General features: G+C 42.2%; 1 protein-coding gene across 1 annotated transcript in view; it reads right to left on the bottom strand.

The window, feature by feature from the left end:
• Window positions 1–13,893: 13,893 nt before the first annotated feature.
• TRMU (tRNA 5-methylaminomethyl-2-thiouridylate methyltransferase) overlaps window positions 13,894–21,612 on the bottom strand; it is a 28,721-nt gene continuing 21,002 nt past the window's right edge. The window contains exons 8-11 of the mRNA XM_019543517.1: window positions 20,521–20,621; window positions 16,742–16,886; window positions 16,118–16,200; window positions 13,894–14,897 (exon numbers count right to left, since the gene is read on the bottom strand). Coding sequence (XP_019399062.1) covers window positions 14,742–14,897; window positions 16,118–16,200; window positions 16,742–16,886; window positions 20,521–20,621 — 485 coding nt within the window. The 3' untranslated portion in view covers window positions 13,894–14,741. The remainder of the gene's footprint in view (window positions 14,898–16,117; window positions 16,201–16,741; window positions 16,887–20,520; window positions 20,622–21,612) is intronic.

The following is a 21,612-nucleotide window of genomic DNA, read 5'->3' on the forward strand; positions in this document are numbered from 1 at the left end:
ACAGACTGACAGGATTAGAACGTTGAGACAGGAGGCAGCTAGGTACGGTACCAGGTAACGTCCCGGCCGGGACTATGTGATGCAGCACAGTGCCCTGACAGGCAGGCGAGGAGCCCGTCATGGCAGGAGAGACACACATAGTCTCTCCTGCCATGCAAAGCCTTGCCTGTCAGGTTGGTTGGTGCCCTTTAATAGTAATACCAAGCGGTATGCGTCAAACTGGGTGCGTCTTATGGTCAGGTGCGTCTGATGGTCCGAAAAATACGGTACTTTACCTTCCAATGCCAAAGACTCAACAATTGTTTCAATTTTTACTGACTCTCCACTGCCAACCATCCTTAAAGATCTTATTCTTGATGCTTGCAGCAAATGGAAGAACCACTCAACAGCAGCAAGATTGTCGATGCCTACATGCAAATGTGAATGGAAAATAAAACAACTCAACCCATTTGAAAAAAAAAGCAGAGTAAAGAGATTAGGCTAAGTATTCTCTGATGAGACAAGACTGTTTAGAAATAAAAAACAATTTTCTAGGTACATGATAAACCACCACTAATAACAGAACTCTGACAGAGCAGGTACCCTGAAGGTACAGAGAGATAAGAATGGTCTTAAATCAAACCAGCTGTATTCGATTGCCTGACTTGTAGCTCATGCTCACCGGATAAGAACAGAACCCAAAGCAGTAATTTCATTAGTTGCAAGAGCACTTCACAGCAGGCAGCCATGTTTCAGGAAGGCAAAGAGTAGCATTTTTAAAGAAAATTAATATCCTTTTTACCTGGATCCTTTCCTCATGTCTACTTTAGGTTAGGTTTCTTCTACTGCTTCTACTGTAAAACAGCAACAGATATGACTGAGCAATAGAAGCTAAGGAATTGCCAGGTGGAGTAGTAAATCACACCAGGAACACAAGTTGGGCATAATAAAATCAAAGGCCATGTCCAGGTGAGTGCGGACGTTTGTCCCCTGGGAACACCCATGCCACACGTGCTCTGGCACATTGGAGGTTACCCTAGGCAGGGTTGGGGAGGCTGTGGCCAGCAACCGTGCTAGCCCCAGCAGCCTTACCTGGGGTCCTGGGGGCCTTGAAGAGCTGCAGCTGGGAGCCTGGCCGGCAGAGCATGACTCTGACCAGCCAGGCTCTGGTTTTGGGTGGTGAGCTCTACCACCATGTGTGCCACTCCACTTTTTCTTTTGATGCAAGTTTTTTTGACCCTGGGATCTTCCGGGGTCAAACTCCTGCCCCTGCTCTTCAAGATATCAGTGCAGGGAACACATGGATGTGCAGCGTGTGGTGCTGCGGATGGGTCTGCGGCACCATGTACTGCTTATCTGCACTCATCTGGATGCAGCCCAAGATTTTATTACATACTTCAATATATCGGATAAATCAAATTAGAGAACCATAGACCATTAACTCCTTAATTCTCAGTTATATATTTGATAGACCTAATGCTTTCAGAGATGAAGGTAAACCATAAAGACCAGGACCAGAATCCACCACTAAACTTAAAAGTTCCCAAATAAGAATTAACAGATATTAGAAGAAACAACAGTGGCACAAAATCAAAAGCAACCTTTGAGCCCAAATGCTCAAATAAGTAAACCAAATGCTTTCCTATTTGGTCACCTAAAAAAAGAGTTCCTTTTAATTAATTTAATTTAAGTATGCCCTGCATAATATAAAGCAGCTTACATTTTTTTAAATTGACTGACGTAATTGACAAGAGGGGCAATTTCTTATTCTGAGACAGGTCACCTGACCACAACTTTCCTTAGCAAAGCCAGACTAGAAGGGGATAATTTACTAGGAGTTATTGTTTGTTATGGCTGGTGGAGAATAGCAGTTCTAAAATTGGTGCTGTGAAGTGCATTGTATGCATCTATCCAGGCTCTTTGCATCTGAGGAAAAAAAATCCATTTATGTTACAACTTTGGTGTCTCTAACTAGAGAGAAAAAGGAAAGGCTTGATTCCCTGTGGCCACATGTTAATGATAGTGATAATGATAATAATAACGATACTGTGTAGACACTGGCCTTAACTATGGAACATGGCACCTGTTAAGTCTCATTGTAATCAAGGATCTATAGAGTCCTGTTAGGTGGTCTACCAGATGGAGATCAAGTGGGGGGTTGTTATTTAAGGAATGCATACTTGTCCATATTCCCCATGGATTTATGCCATGTTGCCTTAGTATCTAGTTAATTTTCATGGACTCTTTCTTGAAAGTCATCAGTCTAGCAAATGTTAATATAGCCAGCAAATGAATGTTTATCATTTGGGTATTGTTAATATGCTCTGTAGTGTACAAAACAAAATACAGTCTCTGAACTACAAATCTGCAGTTTCTTAAATAAAGTATAGCACAACATCAGGCAATTTACTAATCAACTCTGTAAAGGTTTTTGAGAGGCATTGCCACATTTATTTTCAAACTGTTAGATTTGTAAACCTGAATTGTGGTAAAAATCATAAACCATGACTATGTAGGGTTAATGTTCAAACAAGTTTAAATTACTTTGTAAAGTTAAGTTATTCCATTTTGGGGGGACTGGCGTGGAACAGGAAAAATCCACAACCCAAACAAAACATGCACAAAATCATAAGCACTAGGCACAAGTTTAACTTGTTTCATGCATATAGTTATGATTTTTTTTTAAAGGTAGTTTATTTATGTCTAAAGAAGTGGTTTAAGGTTTTAATTTGAACCATTTTATCTGGTCCTATCACAAAGAAACTTCAGGAAAGTAGTAGTCTGACTACATACTGCAGATTCACTGTTTTCTTTGCCATGAGGCAGAAGATCACAGCATAAGCAGCAAGGAGAGTATGCAGCTTTTTTCAACCTCTAGGGTGTTTAATGCATTTCTAGAACAATCCATATATCTCTATAGATAGTCAGATAGATAGACAGTCAGACAGATATGAAGGACTAGTGCACTGAACACTTCAATTAAAATACACTATTTTCAAACTATGAAAGCACATTTTAAACTGCAACTTTTTATGTACTATCTTCTTTTTCAAATTTTTGATGTTTCTCACTAACACAAATCATGACTTAGTTTAATGAGACATATCAAAATGTTTTTTGTTTAAAATCCTGTCAGGTACCATCAGTTTAAAACTATGGCAAGATACTCTTAACTCAACCTTTGTAGGTTACAGCTCCTCAGGAAAATTTCTTATTATTGCTTTCATCATTTTTAAGCTGGGCTTTCACTTAAGAAGAAAAAAGCATGTTTTGCTGCTGGTTTTAAATTTTCATTGTCTCTGAAACATATCATCTGAAAAGGTTCCTCTCCTGTTGCCCTGTTCTAGGGCATAAATCAATGGGCCCAGCCTCAAGATTTTTCTGCTGCCAGGTGCTCATGACCCTCTGGAGAGGACACCCACCAACTAGACAAGCAACAAAATTTACAGCACTCACTGTGTATGCTGAGTAACTCATGTAGCTGTGAAAGGAGATCTCCACAAATACTGGAATTAATAGTAGTTTTATTTCTTTTTGTTTGCTCTGGCTAAAATTCATACTATGGGAAAGGAAAAAAAAATGTAAAAATCGGTAAAGTTGTTGGCTCATTTAAGTGTAAACAAACATAAAACATCAAGAGAAAGTCCATCATGAGCTTTTACACCATTATGTGAGAAACTCAGTAGTAGATCAAATTGTCCTGTCACAAAAAAGGGTAGCATTACCTCAGGCAGGCATTAGGCACACACATTATAATGTTGCAAAGCTTCCAAGCAGTGAACCATTGACCAAACCCCTGGGTTGATTCATGTATTTATCACTCACAATTAAGTCAGTTCCATGGAGAGAGTCCAATACAAATACCATTCAAGCCCATTAGGAGTGGTCCAGGTATTTCAGCAGGCTTTGGATGAAATTCAAATTTTCCAAATCAAGTTTATAGCACTCTAACTGTGAAGGCAATTTTGGAATAGATCGCCTGCGAGAACAGTTCTGTAAAACTATGTGGAATAATTGATCTATTAACATTTCCCATTCTTAAGTTCTTCTAACTGATATTGGAAAGTTAATACAGCATATTGTTTGTAATAATATTTGTAAAGAGAAATCTGCAGGTAACCTATTGTAAAAGTTCAAAAAGTCAAACCTAGAGGCTCTTACACCCAAACGTCTTAACATCACTGGTGATTCTATTTAAAGTTGTGTGGCCTGGTCTTGAAATATTAATTATATCCTGTGATAGATGCATTGGAAGAATCATTAGAAGTATTGTACAGGTTAATAACCAAGAGAACCAGTATGATTTGGAACGATAAAGTTAATATTGATGAATGAATGGGTTTAAGAACAGAGAAAAATAAGTGGTATTACAGCAGTACTTACCTATCCTGAGATCTTTATTGATTTGATCAACATCACAATATTCCTTCTTAGTTTAGAATTAACATTAATGTCATTAGAAAGACAAAGGCATTAAACATCAACTAGTTCACCTCTGCATTGACATAAAAATCTTTATTTTATTGTGGCTTAAACAAGTCCAAATCCAAGTCCACATAAATAGAAAAACCTCAGTATCTCAAACTTTTACCTCCCAGGGAAAAATACACTGTTAATAAAAATTATGAAATGGTAAAAAATAAGAATGAACTGAAATGAACAAAATTTGATCACCTACTGCCCTCTGGTGCTGAAACCTGATAAGACACTCCACTGTTTTGTCCCAAACTAGCTCCACATCACAGAGTAACTTTTTTGTGGAATGTATATTTTACGACAAATTGTTGTGGGACTTTTCAAAATAAAGCATAAAATTATTGAAAAAGCACCAAGGTATATCAAAATAAAGCAATGTTATAGCAAAGCAAGTAAACTTTAAAACTCTAAGTTGTTCCTAAGACTTCAATGAAAAAAATATGCCATAGCAAATATGAATTTTTTTCAGGGGGATTTCACCTCACCCAAAGTCATGCTGGCTCATGTGTCTGATTTTCCCATAATCACCTCCATGACTTTCCCCATGCATTTTCCCTGGTCCAGCAAGCTGCCACTTACTCCTAATCCAAAAGTATCTTTAAGATTCACTTCTTCAATAAAGTCCATAAAAGCAAAATCAACCTCTTTAAATATCTGGAGTTGAGGAAACCAGGTGAACTGAAAGGAAGTAGCTAGTTGCCCCGGCTTACTGGAAGAGCTACAGAATTAAAGGCTTGGTAGGGGCTCAAGGGTCATTTAGGATTCAGCATTCCCAAACCTTTCCAAACAGATGCTATCCAGCTTCACCTTGAAAAACCCCAATGAAGAAGATAGCACAGCTCCCCTAGGCAGCTTGTTCTACTGCCCTGTCATTCTTAAAGTTAAGTTCTTCCTGAGATTTGATCTAAATCAGCTTTGCTGCAGTTTAAACCCATTGCCTCAAGTCCTGTTCTCTGAAGCAAGAGAACAATTTTTTCTTCATCTTTTTTTATGGCAGCCTTTCAAACGTTTGAAAACTATGTCCTTCTCTGTTCGTTAATCTCTTTTTCTCCAAATTAAAATACACCTATCTCCTTCAACCTTTCTTTATGTGGTTTGTGTTTCAACTACTGCATCATCTTTGTCATCCACCTCTAGATCCTTTTCATTGCTTTACAACTTATTTAAACTACAGTGCCCAAAGCTGGATGCAGTATTTTAGGTAAAGTCTACCTCATTCTCAAGGCACCGCTTGGAAAGTGCTAGCACTTGGTTTTCACACATGTCTTGAATACAGGAAAATACCAGAGTAATTCTTCTGTTGCAAGGAGTTCAGAAAGTCCACAACAAGGCAGAACAGTTTTGACACCATGGACTCCTATTTGAAACCTCTGGTTTTATCTTGTGAATCCTGGGTAAGTGTTTGCACACCTAATAGTTGCTCATCACTCTGCAGCACCCTTAAAAGGATCTCACACCACTCCAGGATACTGCCACAGCCAGGGCGGGGGCATCACTGCAATATTTTACCCATGTCTTCTATATACAGCCTCTGGTGCAGGCAGGTGCATCAGCATCACTCAGCTGACGCAGGTTTTGGGAGGCACCATAACCCCCCAAGATCCTTCTGTTCAGTGCTGCCCTGCAGGTAGTGCTCCTCACTCCCTTTTTATAGTTGCTTATCTTCTATATTGCATTTGCCCTTTTTCCTTGCCTTTCCTGACTTTCCCCTTACAGAGTCCAGTTCTCAAGATCCTTTGCATCATAAACATAAGCCTACCCTCCAAAGGCCATGCCACTCTCCCAGGATTGTGCCTGCTGCCAACCTGATCAGGGAACTGCTGCTCCCAAACATGCTCCTCAAAATTGTTGACCAGCACCAGGCCCTGTGGCACCTTCCAGACAGAAATGCAGCTGGAAGCCACCAATGCAGAGTCCAAGGATCTGCCCACGTGTGATTCTCAGCCAGGGCGTTGGGCACCCAACCGTGCCACCAGATCCTCTGAAGGGCACTGCAAGGTGCAAGAGGATAAGCAGATAAATGAAGCCACTAAGCACAGGCTCGGTCTTGCCCTTGCCTGGACAATGCCTCTGCCAGTGAGAGGTGTCTTGAACCTGAGGTTGACCCACTGGTCTGCACCTTCTAGTATGTGCCACCTCATGCTGCCTCAGTGCTCGCTGCCCTCGACCAGCTCCTCCTACCCACGCTTACCACCAGGCTTGCCACCACGCTCCACTCTCCACTCATGCGGGCTGAACTCACATGCAGACGCGAGGGCTCAGCCCTGTCCCAGTCTATGTGGGGGGAGGGCAGGGGTGGGCATGGGCCTGGAACTTGACCTACCCCAGCCCGTGGTGCTCTCTGCTACCCTGTGCAGGGGGGAGCTGTGTCTCCACCACCACCAGGCCAGGATGGTGAAAACTAGGGAGTGGCACAGCTGGCACCTGAGCCCAGCATGGTCCTGAGCACCTGAGAGATTGTCACCCGAGAGAAGCAGGGGGAGGGGAGGAAGCACCAACATCACTGCAGAAGCACAGGGTGCAGTAGCAACCCCAAAGGCAGGAGGAAGTGGAGAACAGTGTGCATGGTGATGGCTCACCTCCCATGACCCCTGATGTGTGCTGAATGATCTCATCCTGCTTACCGCCGAGTGGCATGGGGAGGGAAAGGGCAGGGTCCAACCATCCCTGCCCCCGTTTGCCATGTATTCCCTGCAAAGCACCACTTGGCCATAGTGGTGGCAGCACCAGTGAAGATCTGGCATCTGAACCCCATTGTCCAGCCTAGCCTCTGACAAACTTCTTTTCCCCAAAAAATCCATGCAAGACGTTCTACTAGTCTTTGGCAAAGAAGAGGTTATATCTGGGGAGAAAAACATTGAATTAAAACTACCCCCTTAACCTTGGGCCTAAAACTTTACAGAATAGAAGTTGCCATAGGTAGATCTAGGATTTCCAGATGGTAGGTGTAGATGGTGAGTGCATCGTCACATATGAAAAAGAAAAGAAACCCCGAGATTTCAAAACCATTCTGACCTGCTGTAGTCTTTCTGGGTTCTTTGCCACAGAAGAATTTCTCTTTTTCCATAGTCAAGAAACAATTGAAAACTAAGAGCTGGTATTTTCTGACTGGTGCCTTGAGTCTATGGAGGTTGAGAACTACTGGTGTAGAGGCTAAGCAAATTCTCAATGGTTGTGCACCCAAGTTTCTCTTCCCCTCCCCGCCCCCCAATTTTAGATACACTCTGGAAAATGAGACTTTGAAAAACTAACACTTTGAAGTTTCCCACTTGTGTCTGACTGCCATAAAGCATGAACTCAGTTTTTAAAATAAGAAGGGGATTTTTTAACTGCCAGCCTAGATAACTCAACTTGGACTCTAAAAGGTAGGCTTCTCTCTCAGTTTCATAGTCTCCACAAATTACGATTTGCTGAAAATGAAGGTATTTTTATGCAAACAATTCTCAAAGTAAAACTGAATGCATTACATTTAAGAATTTAAAGTATCAAGCCACTCAGTGAACCATATTTTACATGCAAGCAGTGGAGATTATATGGGTTCAAATTTAGTCCCCAACTTGAGCTGGAACAAACTGACAATTTAAAATACATAACAAGAAAGATGTTGCTGTGCATACATGCCAGAGGAGAAAGTAATTTTTAACTGATGGTCACATGCAGTGTTTGAACCCAAACATCAATTCCCTTTTGCTGGTTCATGGCCCAGAATGGGAGAATACATGGTGAAAAAGCAAGAACGATTATTTTTTTAAAAAGCTCTTTTGGTCTTGCTCTATTCTACATTTTTTCATTTCTACTCTGTTATATGACACTTGGACACGTCAGAAACACCTGAAAGCTTTGGATAGTTACCATCAGCAATGGCTTCAGAAAATCTTCCATTGCAGTTGGGAGGACAGAAGAACAAATGTCAGCGTTCTGGCTCAAGCCACCACCACTAGCAATGAAGCCATGTTTAATGGCACCAGCTCCATCGGACAAGACATGTCACTAGGATGCTGGACAATGGGCTTCCAAAACAGGTTCTGTACTCTTATGGCCCCCATACTAGAGGTGGGCAAAAGAAGCAATTAAAGGGCACTTTAAATGCCAATCTGAAGAAATCCTATATTATCATCTCACAATACCTGTGAGACCCGAGCACTGAATAATCCCCAGTAGCACGAGGATGTACAACAAGGCTTTAATCATTTTGAGCAAACTTGCTTTACTATGAAGGCAGAGACAAAGGGAAAAAGCCGGAACCCAACATCACTAGGATCCTCCTTCCTGGAACTATTTGCCATACCTGCAGTCGAACATGAGGGTCTCAGATCAGTCTCTTCATTCATCTCCACTCACCAATGACTTCCCTATTCACTAGAAAGCCATCATCTTCGTATCAAGGGACTGCCACCATTGTTGCCAATGATCATTTTTGCAGTAGGAAAATAAAAATATTTTTAAAAGAAAATTGGCATAAGTAAGCCAAATTTTGCTATTTATTAGAGTCAGTATAAGTTCTGGCAAAATTACAGTCTTATTGACAAAGACTCCCTTGTAATTTCAAAGATCATACCCTGTGGTAAAAAACGATTGCGCTTTCTCTAAAATTACATATATATATAAAATTATATCTATATAAAAAATTCTAACTCATAATGGTATGGTAACAGTTATTTATAATATACACATGGTAAGAGTAATGTTGTAGCTATGACAGTCCAGAAATTATGCAAGGCAAGGATTTCTTAGGGTGTTTATTGGACCAACTATATAGTTGGGATAGAGTTAGAGTTAGTCTAACACTATCCCAACTATACAGTTGATCCAATAAAAAGACCAAACCCTAGGAAATCCTTGCCTCAGACATAACATGTTTGAAATGTTTCATTGGAATGGATCGCCCCAGTATTTTGAATCATAACCTGGGATAGTCCCAGAGGAAAACAAGAAATACAAGCAGGTAAGTGGTAGGTAGGAAGAGGCATACTAGCCTCCTAAGGCTTCCTTCTGAGCCTCACTTTTCTCTTAGGTATAACACTTTTCTCCTTGCAACAATTTTCTCTTCTTCCTCAGGTATACACTTTAAAATAAATGACAAAAGCAAGTAACTATTAATGTCGACTGGGATATGACCACAGCTCAACCCTATCATATTTCATAATCCCAGACAAAAACTGTATTTTTTAAATCCTGTATCTCTGTATAAAAATGACTCTACTGTACAGACAATTAAGTTATAGAATTATATATCCTTAAGCAGTGTATTCTTGGGGGAAGCAAAACACTTAAACTCTGCACTAATTGTACTAATGCAATTTTTCCAGAAATTCAGTAAAGAGAATATTTTAGGGTTTTAAAAAGTACAACAAATTCAATATAATACAAGGGCTGTAGAGCTACAGGACAAGTAGAGCTAGGAGGGACCTTAGGAGGTCATCTAGTTCCTCACAGAAGGCAGGATCATTCCTGACTAAGGCATCCCAGCCAAGTGTCTGTCTAATCTGCTCTTGAAAATGTCTAAGAACGAAGAGTCCACAACCTCGATGGGTGGCTTGTTCCATTGCTTAACCACTCTCAGAGACAGTTCTTAGTAATCTTCAACTTAAATTTCCCATGCTGCAATCTGAGACTGTTTCAACTAGTCCTGTCCTCTGTAAACACAGAATAGTCTATGGCTGGAAACAGATGTTGCCCTTGTGTAACCATAAACATTTTATGGCAGCACAAAACCCAGACAAGACATCCATGCCCTTTGTCGCACCCCCCCCCCCCACACACACAGAATTGTGGCCCCAACAATTTACAGCAATAGTTTGTACCACCTTTTCACAGTACACACGTTTGCTTATGGTACAAGAGTATGGGACTGCCTAGGATTGCCTGTGTTCTCCAGCTTCCCTGAGCAGCTGCTCCTGGGGATTCAGGGGCTCAATCCAGCATGACAACAGCCCCAGGTACCTGGCCCCAATATCTGGAGACACAAAGTAGGGAACCTCATTGAATTCTGAGCTTGCAGGCTCATGCGGCATGGAGCGAGGAAGACCTGTGCCTTGCCCTGTCGCTGCAGGGGAATTCCCAGGGTGCACAGCTGCAGGTGCAGAGGGGCCTGATCTACAGGGCGATTCCTGGGCTGCATGTCTGCATAAAATGCATGCCAGTAATCCCCTGCCAAGAGATTCTTGCCATGTGTGTTTCATGCTGCCATGCCCCAGGATTTCCCGCTGCAGGGGATTCCCATGGCACACATCATATTGCTGCACCCTAACTTGGGGTGTGGCACTCATGGCCACTGTCCCTCAGGATTTGACCCTTGAAGCCCCAGGAGCAGCAGGGTCCTGACCCTGTGGTGCAAGAGCCCTGGCCAATGAGGTTGATGAGCTGTGCCTTCTCTTGGCTCAATGTCTTGCAACTGTTCTTTTATTCACAAGGATAATTGTGAGATAAATGCGTATTGCCCAAACAGCACATGAAAAGCAGATGAGGGTAATTACTTGGAGAGAAAAATATACAGTTGGTCCAATAAAAGATATCCCAGAAAAGCCTTGCCACTGAAGGAGCAAGCATCTGGAACACACATTGAAAACCAAGAGAATTGGACTGAGGTTCAGTCAAAATGGCTGTATTTTCTTAACTAGACTTCTAGGACAAACCAGACAAAAATGGAATCCGAACTTGCAGTAGTTTCATTAGTTGCAGAAGCTCTGCCCAGGAAACCAACACATTTCATTAAGGCAAAGACCAGCTATTCTACTGGAGATGAACGGCCCCTTCAGTTGGCATTCCTTCTACTTGTCTCCTTCAGGCTCCATGCCTTCTACAAATAAGTATAACCCCCCGTCCCCCCCTAAATACATGAGTGAGATCAAGTTATGGTAAGAAGTTTCCAGGTGAAGTAGAAGTAAATCATATCAACATAACACACACAACACATTTAGAGAGTGTTTATTACATATTTACAGGATAAATTAAATTAGAAAAAATACAGACCATTATAACATTTTACTAGTAGTCCTACATTTTGTAGATTTGAGATTTTGGGGCTGAAGTTGACAAGATGGGAAAAAAACTCAGCACGCATGACATTAACTAGAAAATGGTAACAAAATCAAAATGAGCAGGTGCTGGGAGAAGGGTGTTCACAAAAAGCAGAAGCAGACCCTTACAAGGGAAAAATATTTTCTTATTGAAAAATAACTTGATATGTGTTTTATATCAACCCATAGGTTTTTCTTGCTCCTCCCCCCCACCCAGATTGGTCAGCTGACATTTCAGGTCAGTGGTGCTCCTCTCTCACTGAAAGGTCACTCATCTGCTTCATAGTTCACATGAGCCTTATTTTCCTTAGCAAAGCCAGAAACCAACAAAGGCAATTAGGATGACAGGTGGAGGTTAGGGAGACTTTGCACCCCTTTTCCCACGTCTCCGTATCACTTAACTCTAACATTTTCATAAGCTTTACACAAAGGGACAACAAACATGGCCTCTCCCCAAAATGTACAGGGCACACTCTGGCTCCAATTAGCAAGATTTTGGCTCATTCTGTTTTCACTGTTCAGCTTATGTCTACTGCAACCCCCAGGTCCTTTTTTGCAGAGCTGCTGCCCAGCCAGTCAACCCCCAGCCTGTACCGGATGGGATTGTTCTGTCCTAAGTGCAGGAGTTTGCATTTCTCCTTATTGAAGCTCATGGGATTTTTTGGTCCAATTGTCCGGTTTGTCTAATCTCTCTGAATCCTAACCCTACCCTCCAATGCATCTACTACTTCCCCCAGCTTGATATTATCTTGAGAATTGCTGAAAGTAAATCTAATATCTTTTATTAGACCAACTAAAATAGTTGGAAAAATTCTTCTTTGCAAAGTTTCAGGTTCAAACACTCTTCTTCAGGCAGAGAGAGCGTCTGCAGGTGTTTTGTGCTCTCCTTGATGGGCCAGTGGCGGTGGCAGATGGAAGAAGCTGCCGCCGCCTTGGTTGCCTAGAAAGGCAGTCCAGCTATGGAGCTGCCCCAGCCCCACTGCATGCCCAAGGGGCGGCAGGACATGCCACCACCTATCAGTGCCTGGGCCAGGAAGGAGGGAGGGACCACTGCAGGCTGGACAAAGTCCCTCTGTGGGTTGAATGCAGCTTGCGGGCCATATTTTTCCCATCCCTGGAATACAAACACCCTTCTTCAGGCAGAAGGCGCCTCAGCCTGCCATTTTGTGCTCTCCTGGATGGAAATCCCATCCAGGGATGGGATTAGAAAGGTACAGGCAGCAGAACATGCCATAAGCCAGCAGTGCAGAGCAGGTACAGGGTACACTGGGGGCCAGGGCTGTGCCGAGCATGGGGCAGGGGCTGCAGGGCATGTGGGTTCCGGGCTGTTGCGGGGCAGGGGGTGGTGCTGACTAGCTCAGGGGCGCACACAGGGGGCTCCCATGCACAGCCCACCATATCTACAAAACCTCCCCCACAACCCCCCACAATCACACACCTCACAAACAATGCACCCACCCACACCCTCCTCCACACCCCCCACACCCCTCCCCACATACCTGTGTGCTTCTGGGGGGAGCCCTGCTAACAGCCATGTGCACCCACCCCACCACACACTTGCACCCACACCCCCCAGCTACCCTCCGACTCCACCCCCCCACAAACCCACCTACAGCCCCCTACAAGCGTCATACCCCCTCACCTACTCATCCATACCCCCACCCCACAATATACAAGAGTAAGACTTTATATTGAGCTATTAGGTAATCACCTCTATATACATGATGCAAACGTACACAAATAAGGACAATTTTAAAAAAAATAAAATTAAAATGTTATTGTGGATGTTTGATTTTTAGTAAATAATTTGGTTTTTTTTCCAGTACCAAGATGGCAATACTTTCTTAGCTTGCTTGCAAGTATGTTGTGGGAGACCATATCAAAATCTTGCTAAAGTCAAGGTGCATCACATCCACTGCCCTACCTGCATCCAGAACCAATCATATCACAGAAGGCAATCAGGTTGGTCAGGCATGACTTGCCCTTGGTGAAACCATGTCGACTGTTCCTGATGTCTTTCTTCTTCTCCAAGTGCTTAGAAATGGATTCCTTGAGGATCTGCTCTATGCTTTTTCCAGGGACTGACATGAGGCTGACCAGTCTATAGTCCCCTAGATCCTTCTCCTTTCCTTTCTTAAAGATGGGCACTGTATTTGCCCTTTTGGAGTCACCCAGAATCTCTCCAGATCACCATGCAAGTTGGCTTTCTTTAAGTAGCAAGTGTTCTCAGGTGACAGGACATACAATTCTTACCCTGGACAGTTCATAAAATTGCTTCTTAACTCCAGTAAAACAGCTTACTATTAACTGATTTTGATATTTTTAAGGTATATCAAACATACTTTCAAGTCATGAGGTTTGTAAACCTGACCCATAAGAAAACCCTAATTTACAGTTAGAGATTCAAGCCCATTTAAAATAAATTTGACAGCACTTATTACAAGGAAGAAATATGGGCTCAGTTCATGCAAAGTATAGAAGCTCCATATGAGAAACTACATAACTTTCTCTCAAAATTTACATGTATAAACACAAGTTTAATATGTGTCTTGTACTTTTTATTTACAGACACACATTTTTTAAAAATAGCTTCCAGGTCTTTATGAAGTGAGGCTTGGGATTTCATTCATCATTTTTAAAAAATTAAAATACTGGTATATACTGCTGCTAGTACAGAGTAATTTAGGCACTTCACAGCCTTATTATAAACTGAATATTCACTAATTTTGTTTTCTGATACAGGACTGGTATCACTGTACAAGTAATCAAAAGAAAAACCTTTTTTGTATTTTTAAGTGTTTACAGTGTTCTGGAACAGAATAGTTTTGTACACATTTTTGGACTCTTACATTAAATATTTTTACATTTAACCTTAGCCTTCAAACAAAGTGCTGAACTTGAAATCGCCAAGAAGTCTCTTATACAATTATGCCAACCTTCCTGTCTACTAACATTGTTTATCGTTGTTTAATGTTTTCACTAATATAAATCACCATGTAGTGTAATAAAACTATATCAAACTGCTGTTTAGTTGGTTCTCCAGTACCATTTTGTATGCTTGAAACAGAGGTACATTTATTATTAGCTCAGTAGTTTCATTCAAGAGAGACAACTGCTTTATGACTTTTAGTATTTTATGGCTGAAAAACATGGCCAGACTGACCCTTTGTAAGTTACAGCTCATCAAAGAAATGTGTTTATTATTGCTCTTATTATTCTTAGGCTCCAGTTTCTCAAAAGTCTTTTGTTTAAGAACAAATATGCCCATTATGTTGCTGGCTCTAACTTCTCAACATCCTCTGCTAATGCATTCTTTGAAACCTCCTCTTTGCTTTTACCATGTTGTAAGGTATATAGTGATGGGCCCAGCCTTGAGATTTTCCCGCTGCCAAGGCACTCGTCACCTTTGTAGAACACAGCGAACTAGAAGATAAATACATCAATAATCTTTATAGCATCTGAGCACAAGAGCTTCCTCAAAAACATGTTCCACTGATAACGTGGTAATATACTCTCATATATTTTTGTCTGTGATACACAATTATATTGCCAACTGGTACACTGGCATTTTTCATTATTACACCAGGGCTCCTAGCAGACATTACACTTAAGATTAGCCTGCCAATCATGCCTTAAATACTAATCTGGCCACACATTCAGGGAATTAAAGGTGCCACAGAAAATGAAACCTTCTACAAAGATATTACACAAAAAATCATAATATTCTTATGGCTGCTTTCCATCATGCCTCCACATGGAAGGGTAAGGACTGCACTGGGGTCTCTAACTGGCCCTGGTGCAGTCTCCATCAACCAACAATTAGCTGACTGTTGACTGGATCATGGACCACACCAGTCCTAGAACTCGCCTCAGTGTAGTCCTGATCCAGCTGACAATCACCTGATTGTCAGCTAGCTCTGGGGATGCACTGGGACTGTTTCAGGCCCCAGTGTGGTCCAACAACCTGCTGACAATCAGCTGATTGTTGGGTACCCTGCTTTCAACTTGCAGGTGCAGGGGGAGACCAGGATCATGAGCCCAAGTTCCCCCTGAACTGGCAAGTAGGGTGCAATTGGGATACAGTTCCTAATCCTGAAACCATGCATCCTGCTACACATGTGGCATGGCAGGTGGCACAACAGTTGGGATCAGATCAGATCAAATCCCATCATGGCTTTAACTGAATACCTGTCAGTGGCCTAGGACTCAGGAATCTGTTAGAAGTAGACAAAATCTTCTGGACATACAAACTAATAATACTATCCTAGGTATAGATTAAATATGTAAGTCACAGTAGTCTAAAGTTTCTAAAACAGTATATTAATTAGCCTGATTTGTGTGTTCATTCAGTCCTATGACAGATTCAGCTTCCTGATCCAAAGTCCCCGGAGGTCTTTTCATGTATTTTGAGCAGGTCTGAATATTCCACAAGTTTCTAGTACTTTGGCTGTGTAGGAAACTTTCTGAATGTTAGTACAGTCATGCATTACTGACTTAATAACAAAGCAACCTTTCTGAAAAATTACATGAGACGAACTGTTTATCAAAAGCATGCCTTTTTCAAATTCTTCACACTGCTCTTACATGATTAATAAAAATGCAGAAGTTCAGCAATGACAAGAACCCATTTTAATAATGCTTACCTGCCCTGGTGTAAGCGCTCTAATTGGTTTAGCTAGTGTCACCCACACTGTCCCGTCCTGGTTTAGAGTTAACATGCAAGGCTCTGAAAAGAAAAAGTTGCTAAACAATCAGCTTGCTCTTATATTTTCATATGCATAAAAAAGGGCTATCCAAGTAGCAGCTCAACAGGCTGAGTATTTAATGAGCCAGGCTCCCACCTGGCTGCCACTCCTATTGCTCTGGGCTTTCTCTCCAGCTCTGGCTTCCTGCACCTACCCCAGGAAGTGGTACAGCATGGAGCAGCAGGGGAGCCTGCAGCTGGTGAGCTGGAGGAGACTGGCCACATGCATGTGTGGAGGACCAGGGAAGTGGCTGCCTACACACCATGCAGCAGCTGATGGTAGGGGAGAACTTGGCTTGCACTTCTGCAGCCCTTGTCGCATGTGGCCCCCCTCCAGTGCTGCCCCAGGTTGCTGAGAAGTTGGACAGCTCTGCCATAAATAATAAGGCTAAGTATTCACAAAAATGAAAAAACATTGCTATCATAAACATTTGCCACCTCCTCTTGAGCAACTGTTAAATACACTACTTCAATCTACCACCATTTCACAATTTGAAGTTTTAAATCAACAAAGCTTGCTCACCTAGCGCCATCCGGTGCTGAAACTTGAAAAGACACTCCATCATTTTGTCCCTAATAAGCTCTGCAGGAGGTTCCTCTGCAATCCAGTGTACTCGATTTGTCCTCATTAGGTCTCTATATAGTGCAGGGTGATCTGTAGATGGTGCCTTAAAAACAATTTTTGTTTTAAGGCCAATGCTTATGACAGGTATAGCATAACTCGTTGTGAAGTAAAGCATAAAGTGTAAAAAAAAAGCATCAAGGCATATCAGCACAAAGTCTCATATCCTAGTTAACCAACTAGATTTATTACAGTCTAATTAAAAAATGCCAAGAGTCAAAATTATTTTTCAGCTCCCTCCCCTCAAGTTTTGCCAGCTCATGTACTCTCCCACAATTTGGTCTTCAGTCTTTTCCTTATCCCTGCTGTCCTCTTCATTCTTGTCCAAAACGTCTGGACTGCCTCCTCAACAAAATTCCTCTCTAAGAATCAGTTATTCCCTTGATGCCCATTAAAACAAATCTCTGTTAATAAAAATTAAGCAATCAAAATACACACATTCTTTTGAGTAATGCATTCTTATGCAATTTGTTAGTATCCCCTGTACTTCCCCTTGGCCCCACGCTACTGACTGCAACCCAAAGGTGCTTTCACAAGATCTAATATAAGAGTGTAAGCCCTCATTACCAGGGACCTTGCTTTGCCTTTGTTCTTAAAGTGAAAAACACTTTTGAGTACTGCAATGCAACAAAAAGCCCTTCCACCTAACAAAACCATCACTGCCAAACATAGAACACTAGGGATGTTTAGACTACTGATCCATGCTAGTCTAAAACAAATAATGTTCATTTTCCAGGATCCAACGTTAAATCACAGGATTATAGGAAAGCAGGGCTGGAAGGGACCTCACAAGGTCCTCTAGTCCATAAAGCATCCCAGCCAAGCATCTGTCTAACCTGCTTTTGAAAGTTTCCAAACATGGAGATTCCACAGTTTCTCTGGGCAGCCTGTCCCAATGCCTGACCACTCTCATAGTCAGACAGTTCCTCCTAATCTTCAGCCTAAATTTCTCCTGCTACAGCCTGAGGCTATTGCTCCTAGTCCTGTTCCATACAGCCACAAAGAAAGGCCCATCTCCAACTTCTCTATAATTACCCTTAATGTATTCGAAGATTATTGTCAAATTTCCCCTCAATCTTCTCTTCTCCAGGCTAAATAAATCCTTTTAGCCTCTCCTCATAAATCTTGCCTCCCAGGCCCCTAGTAATTTTTGCTGCCCTGTGCCAGACTTTTCAAACTGTCCAGATCTTTCTTGAAATGTGGGGCCCAAAAATAGACACAGTACTCCAGGTGAAGTCTCACCAGCACTGAACAGAGTTGAAGAATCACGTCCCTTGATTTGCAAGCAGCACTCCTGTTAATGTGACCCAGGAAGCCATTGGCTTTTTTTTTTTGTGCAATAAGAGCAGCACACAGTTGGCTCATATTCAGCTTATGGTCCACAGTAACCCCCAGGTCTTTCTCTGCAGTACTGTAGCCTAGTAAGTCATTCCCCAGTCCGTATTGTGTTCCATTGTTCAAGTCTATCAAGGATCCTAGCCCTGCCCTCTAGAGCATCCACAATTCCACTCAATTTGATATCATCCATAAATCTGCTTAGTGTGCACTCAATCCCATCATCCAAATCATTAATGAAGATGTTGAACAATACCAGACTCAGGACAGACCCCTGGGTACCCCCACATGACACATCTTCCCAACTAGACACTGAACCATTGAGGACTGTTTGCTGAGTGCAAAGATCCAACCAGTTATGTATCCACTTTATAGTACTTTCATCTAGTCTGTATTTCCATAGCTTGTTAATGAGCATGTCATAGGAGACATGGTCAAAAGCCCTGCTGAAGTTGAGGTATACCATGCCCACTGCTCTCCCCTTATCCACAGAGCCTAGTTACCCTGGCAGTTTATCATAGAAGGAAATCAAATTGGTCAGGCCTGACTTGCTCTTGGTTAATCCATGCTGACTATTCCTAGTCGCCTTGTTCTCCACTTGATGCCTCACAATGGATTCCTTGAGGACTTCCCTCCATGATTTTTCTATGTATAGAGGTCAGATTGACTGGTCTTTAGTTCCCTGGATTCTCCTTCTTCCCTTTCTTAGGTGGGCACTATATTTGTCCTTTTCCAGTCATTTGGGACCTCACCTGACCTCCAGGACTTCTCAAAAAGGATAGTCAATGGCTCTGAAATTACCTCAACTAATTCCTCCAGTATCTTCAAGTGCATTCCATCTGGCCCTGCAAACCTGAAAACATCCAAGTACTATAAGTAATCCCTAACCTGGTTTACCATTACACTAAACTGTCTATCTCCTTTCCTATCTCTGCTGTCGTGTGTGGGTGTGTGTGTGTGTGGGTGTGTGGGAGTGGGAGTGGGAGTGGTGGGAGTGCAAGAGAAGATTACCAAAGGGAGAACCAAAGAGCAAGATTAAAGGCGCTGCTGTTCCACAAACTCTGCCATGATCTAGGGTCGGTCCCTACCTACAGAACCTCTGGTCTTCCTTTTGCTTCTGGCATACCTATATAGAATCCCTTTTCATTGGCTTTTATGTCCCTTGTCAGATGCACCTCAAATCATGCCTTGGCTTTCCTAATTTTCTCCCTGCATGCCTGCGCAATACTCTTATACTCTTCCCAATACTATGAGCAAGTTTCTACTTTTTATAGGATTTCTTTTTGAGTTTCAACTCCTTGAAAAGATTGCTGTCCAGCCAGACTGGTCTCCTACTGTACTTTGCATTCTTCCACGTCATCAGGATAGCTTGCTCCTTTGCCTTTAAGAGAGGCTCCTTAAAGTACAGCCAACTCTCCTGAACCACTTTTCCCCACAGATGCAAGAGATCCTGCTGAACAGGTCCCTGAGTTTGTTAAAGTTCGTTTTTCTGAAACCCAGTGTTTTTATTCTGATGTTCTCCTTCCTCCTTTCCTCAGGATCTTCAACACTATGATTTCATGGTCACAGTAACCCAAGTTAACTTACATCTTCACAAAACATTCCTCCCAGTCTGTGAGCAGTAAATCAAGAACAACATCCCCCCTCACTAGCCTCTACCATCTGAATCAAAAAGTTATCCTCAACACACTCCAGGAACTTGCTGGACTGCTTGTGTTCCCCTCCCAACAGATGTCCTGATAATTCAAGTCCCCCAGAAGAACCAAGTCCTGGAATTTGGAAGCTTCCATCACTTGTTTAAAGAAGTCTTGCCCATCTCTTCTTGATTTGGAGACCTGTAGCAGATGCCCACCATGACATTCCCACACTTCTGGAAGGACTTTCTACAAAGAGTTCTAACTACATGCTTTTGGAGAAGAACCTCAAGTTACAATTATGCCACTCTGCCTACAGGGTAAAGGTGAAAAATCACAAGGCTGAGCAGCCTGGCATCCAGGACACCAAGAAGACAAAGTTCTTACTACAGAGTTTCTAGGGCATAAAAAATGCTCTTATATGCATTTCTCCCTCTCATCTCCCTTTCAGCTTACTATGGCTTCTTTAGAGGTTGTTTAGTTTTTTTTCAACATTTGCCATTTGTCTGAAAAATACTTCATGCCAGGATCTAGAGCAACTTTCTAGTAATCAAAAGGAAATTTGGATGGGATGTATAAAATCTGCTGTTGGAAACTTTTGCTGCTCTTAGGTGGAAAAGCCAATCATCCTACAGGAGTTAGAAATGCATTCAGCAGGAGTCATGCAAGGGGTACATTAATCAACCTCAGGATAAATGTAAATATACTTACCAAAAAGACATTTCCTGTGGTTATATCTTTATCTACAACAAACCAAGCGTCTTTAAGGCCTCCTAATCTAGCCCTCTGGCCTAATGTGTACAGGAACAAACCTAAGAAAATATGTAAGCATAATTTGGTAATTTTCATAACTCCTTTGCTTTCAGAAATAAAGATCAGTCATAATACATATGCCATTTTCTCCCCAAAAATGACTGTACAACTATGCAAAAATCGGAAGTCTACAAAAATGTGTATCTGCAAAATTAAACAAACATCACCTTGACATTTTTTCATCAGAAATAACTGTTCCTGGTGTTGCTACAAATAAACCCTAAGAATTTAGAGTAAAGAAAAAACATTTCTCTATGCCAGTTTCAGTTTGATAAGCACTCTGCCTTATCAGCTTCACTGACCATTCCACTACCTGTCTCATTCACTACTCTATCATACTTCCATCCACTGCTTTTGGGGAAGCTGGGTGCTGGCTCTCTTTTCAGGATTTTGAAGGCTTTTATGAGGGAAAAAAAAAAGCTGAAACTAAGGTGATAACAGACAAGATGGTCATAGAGAATAGAAAAAAAGAAAGAGTTAGGCTGAGCATATTTTAGTGATAGGACTCTGTACCTGTCCAGAGAACTGCACTATATATCAGTGGGAGTGCAGAAAAAAATACAGCAGTTAGAAGTGCACCAATACATCGGTCCAATATCAGGTCAGTACGGATATAAAGAAAATTGGCTGTATTGCAAATCAGCCTGAAGTGGCGGATAATTTGCCCAATAAATGCCTGTGCGTGCACACAGCCGCAGCACAGCACACAGGCAGTGAGGAGTAGAGCCCAGCTGCGTGCAGCTGGTGAGACTGTTGTAGTAGAAGGGGAAAGGGTAGGGAAAGGTGGAGCCGGGGGGGGCAGATCAACATCCCTGGCGGTGAAGAAGTGAGGGGGCAGAGGCAGGCGCTGCCCAGTTGGGGTAGAACAGGGCACAGGATGGAGCCACAGCTTGTCCAGGGGGGCGTGGGGGGAGAAGGAGGATGGCTCCTGCCACTGTGCACACCCTGGCGGGGCACATGGGGAGGACGTGTGCCCCCAAATCGGTTTGG

Source organism: Crocodylus porosus, unplaced genomic scaffold (genome assembly GCF_001723895.1).
Source record: "Crocodylus porosus isolate Cpor-Errol unplaced genomic scaffold, CroPor_comp1, whole genome shotgun sequence".
NCBI lineage: Eukaryota > Metazoa > Chordata > Crocodylia > Crocodylidae > Crocodylus > Crocodylus porosus.